The following is a 3,820-nucleotide window of genomic DNA, read 5'->3' as shown; positions in this document are numbered from 1 at the left end:
CCGACAGCACCCAGCTGGCCCTCACCGCGGCCGCCATCCTGGGCGTCTTCCTCGTGCCGCAGGTCGGTCCCGCTGCCCGGCGGCAATACGTGCTCCAGCATTGCTTAGGTTCTCGCTCCAGAACGGCCGCTGCTTCCCCGGCCCCGCTTTCGAGCTCTGCTCCCTGTGCTGCTGCTCCCTCCCGCCCGGGCAGCAGATCCCCCCCGTGTGCCACCCCCTCTCCTGGCCTCCTTTGCAGATCAGCTATGAAGCCTCTCTGGAGATGCTGAGCCTGAAGCGGTTCTACCCGTCGTTCCTGCGCACCATCCCCAGCGATGGGCAGCAAGTGAAGGCCATTGCACTGCTGCTGCAGCACTTCAGGTGGACTTGGGTCGCTCTGGTGGGCAGCGACAACAGCTATGGTAGGGATGGGCTGAACGCCCTCTACGAGCTGCTGGCCACAAGCGAGGTGTGTGTTGCCTACCGAGGCGTCATCCCCGTGACCAAGGATGCCAGCAGCCCAGAGTTCCACAAGCTGATCCAAATCCTCGTGGACATCAGGGTCAATGTCACTGTGGTCTTCTCCAACAGGAGGAATGCCCAGCCCTTCTTTGAGGCAGTGGTGCAGAACAACATCACGGGAATGGTGTGGGTGGGCTCTGAAGACTGGTCTTTAGCCCAGACCATCTGGCAGGTGCCTGGCATCCGAAATATCGGCTCTGTGATTGGCATTTCGGTTGAGCAGGCAGAGCCCACATTGCTGAAACGCCTCGAATCTTGGGAAAATGAAAAGGAACGTGGTGTGTCTGGAAGTGCTGGCAGCACAGGGCTGGTGGGGGAAAATGAATTGAGCAGCAGTGAAGGAGTCCAGCTGAACTGCACCCAGCACTGCCCAGGATGTCACTTGCTTGCTGGTACCCCAGACATATATGACATTCAGGCCTCTTACAACGTGTACTCTGCTGTGTATGCGGTGGCCCACGGCCTCCATGACCTGCTGGGCTGTACCTCAGGGGTGTGCAGCAAAGGCAGAGTCTATCCCTGGCAGGTAAGAGCAAGGTGAGAAAGGCCCCTGTTCCCTCTGCAGCACAGATTTTTCCCATCTCTGAAAATCCTTTCTGCACCAAAGACAATAGGGCTGTGCTGCTCAGAGGTTGAAGTCTCTTGGCCTCTGGCAACATGGGATTGGCACAAAAAAGGCTCTCCCTTAACTGGTGCCAACAGCCCTGTGAGACTGCCTTCAGCCTTCCCTCTGGTCACTGCACAGCAGCTTCTCTGTAGGCTCCAGCTGCCACAGGTAGAGCAGCCTGGATCCAGACCCACACTCTCAGCTCACGCTCATTCTTCTGTCTGTAGTCCCTTGCAGAAACCTGGAAGAGATCTGCTGCTGCTGGACATGTGCTACTTACAACAGAATCTGAGAGGAAGGCAGAGAGGGGACTGCTAGCACCTCCCTCTCTGAAAGCAAGATTCCCTTGTCATCAGGAAGGGCTCTACTCTTACTCTTCTTTCTTACAGCTCCTTCAAAAAATCAAGCAGGTAAACTTCAGCCTGCACAAGAGCCAGATCTCATTTGATGCCAATGGGAACATTCGTAAAGGTTATAACATCATTGCCTGGAACTGGGGAGGCCGGAGTTGGGCTTTTGATGTGGTTGGAGCTTTCACTGTGAACCCTGATCAGCTGCACATTGACCAGAGCAAAATCCTGTGGCACACAAAAGATCACCAGGTACAGTTTTGCATTCAAATCTTATTTATTGTCAAGCCAACTACCTCCCCAACATTACTTCTTGGGTATTTCCCCAGAGCAGAAGAAACGTGAAGGCAGATGGGGGGGTACAGATGGTTATCTACATTCTGAGTAACAACCTTCATTTATCAAAAAAAAAAAAAAAAGCAGAGCACATAAACCTAAGGGCCCCTGTTTTTACCATCAAACAACCTGATTTTCCCAGTATATCTAGAAAATGGACAACATGACAAGCTCCCAGCTGCTGCCCAGGATCTGTCCTGATGGCCAGCAGCCAGCTGTCCAGTGCTCACTAATCTAGGGCTGCAGTCTGTCCTCTCGCCCACCCAGCTCATGCTGCCCCACAGGCCCTACCTCTGCCTGATGGCTGCTGTGCTCCCAGCAGGCTCCTGTCTCAGTCTGCTCCTGGCCCTGTGCAGCCGGGGAGATGAGGTTGCAGCAGAATCGCCACAGGTGCTGCTTCAGCTGTGTGGCCTGTCCAGCAGGGACCTTCCTGAACAGAACAGGTCAGTAAACCCTTGGCAGCCTCTCCCTCCCCTTCCTTATTGCTCAGTTTCTCTATCTGCACCCTTCCTTTTCATCACACCAGTTCCTTGCTTCTGCCTTACCCTCTCTCTGCACCTATTCTCCACATTTGCTACTTTTTTTAAAAAAAAAAACTTCCTGCGAGCAGTAAAAAAACCTCAGAGCTCACCTAAATGTGGTCAGTCTGGCTTCTCTGTTTGCTTACTTGTGGGTATGCAAAGCTCATGCCCTGCACTCAGCCCTGTGCTTTCCAAGGGATACTGTCAACAGATGGTTCCGTGCAGTCAAATTACTAGCAGAGATAGTGCCAGCAGAGCCCCCTTCTCCTGTGGCCAGGGGACAAGGGATGTCTGGTTTGACAGCTGCTTCCTGAGCCACATCCTCAGGGAGGGAAATTCAGCCTAGTGTTGCCTTTGTGCTGTAGATGGTACTCAGTGCTTCCGCACTATGTGGTCACCAGCAGCTCCACAGTCCTTGGGGCATATGGAAATGTCCCCTTCCTGGGGCTGATGGCAGGGTTTCCCTGGCACTGACTCACAAGCCACCATGATAAATGCCTTGCCAATATGTGCTCCTGGTCCCTGACAGCCTTGGTATCTGCACTGAGGATGGCAGAAATGCCAGTTCTGGTAATGGTGGGAGTGGGGAGCCTCAAAAGACATCAGTCCTCTCACCTGCAAGAGGAGAACTGCCAGTGCAAACCACTGCTGTGTACACAAACCCCTTTCTGTCTCCCAGCCCATGCTCCCTGCAGCCCTGTCCCACTCAGCTGAGTCCCACTGGGCCCACGGGCACGATGCAGCCCAGGGCTCTCCTCTATGTGCTGCTCCAGCCACACAATGCTACACCCTATAATTCCCGAGTCACCGTCCCTCTCCCAAGCAATGGGCTTTTGGGAAAAGAAAACTCCTTACTTCTGAAGGCTTAGAAGCACTGAGGGGAAGGCAAACAATCAGAAGCAGCTCTAGGGAGGTGCTTGAGGATGCAGAGGCGTGAGGTCAGGGTGCCCCACCAGGACAAATCACTTACCTGGGCCGTGGCTCCCACCTGGGTGCTGTTCTCTCCAGTCCTGTATGCCTGCCAGGCCTGCGGGAGGGACGAGTGGGCACCCGTAGGGAGCGAGACCTGCTTCAACAGGACCGTGGAGTTCCTATCCTGGGCTGATCCCCTCTCCTGTGTGCTGCTGATCCCCACCGTGCTCCTGCTGCTGCTCACGGCAGGGCTGGCTGCGCTCTTTGCCCGGAACGCCTCCACACCGGTGGTCAGGTCAGCGGGCGGCAAGATGTGCTTCCTCATGCTGGGCACTCTGGCCTGCGCCTGCAGCAGCATCTTCTTCAACTTCGGGGAGCCCACCTGGCTCTCGTGCCTGGTGCGCTTCCCGCTCTTCACCATCAGCTTCACCGTCTTCCTCTCGTGTGTGGCAACGCGCTGCTTCCAGATCGTCTGCATCTTCAAACTGAGCGCGCGGTGGCGGGCACTGCACGAGGCCTGGCAGCGGCGCGGCGGCCCGGCGCTGTTCATCGCGGCCAACACAACGGCGCAGGCGGTGCTGTGCGCGGCGGCG

At 55.9% G+C, this 3,820-nt stretch overlaps 1 protein-coding gene across 1 annotated transcript in view; it reads left to right on the top strand.

Annotated features, from left to right (window-relative positions):
* Positions 1–5: 5 nt before the first annotated feature.
* Positions 6–3,820, top strand: part of TAS1R1 (taste 1 receptor member 1) — a gene marked incomplete at its 5' end in the record, with an annotated part of 4,420 nt that continues 605 nt past the window's right edge. Inside the window, 5 exons of the mRNA XM_010722726.2 lie at positions 6–62; positions 239–1,027; positions 1,498–1,710; positions 2,117–2,237; positions 3,324–3,817. Coding sequence (XP_010721028.1) covers positions 6–62; positions 239–1,027; positions 1,498–1,710; positions 2,117–2,237; positions 3,324–3,817 — 1,674 coding nt within the window. The remainder of the gene's footprint in view (positions 63–238; positions 1,028–1,497; positions 1,711–2,116; positions 2,238–3,323; positions 3,818–3,820) is intronic.

Source organism: Meleagris gallopavo, chromosome 23, assembly GCF_000146605.3.
Source record: "Meleagris gallopavo isolate NT-WF06-2002-E0010 breed Aviagen turkey brand Nicholas breeding stock chromosome 23, Turkey_5.1, whole genome shotgun sequence".
Taxonomy (NCBI): domain Eukaryota; kingdom Metazoa; phylum Chordata; class Aves; order Galliformes; family Phasianidae; genus Meleagris; species Meleagris gallopavo.
The sequence above is the reverse complement of the archived record's forward strand: the minus strand, read 5'-3'. Positions and strand labels throughout refer to the sequence as shown.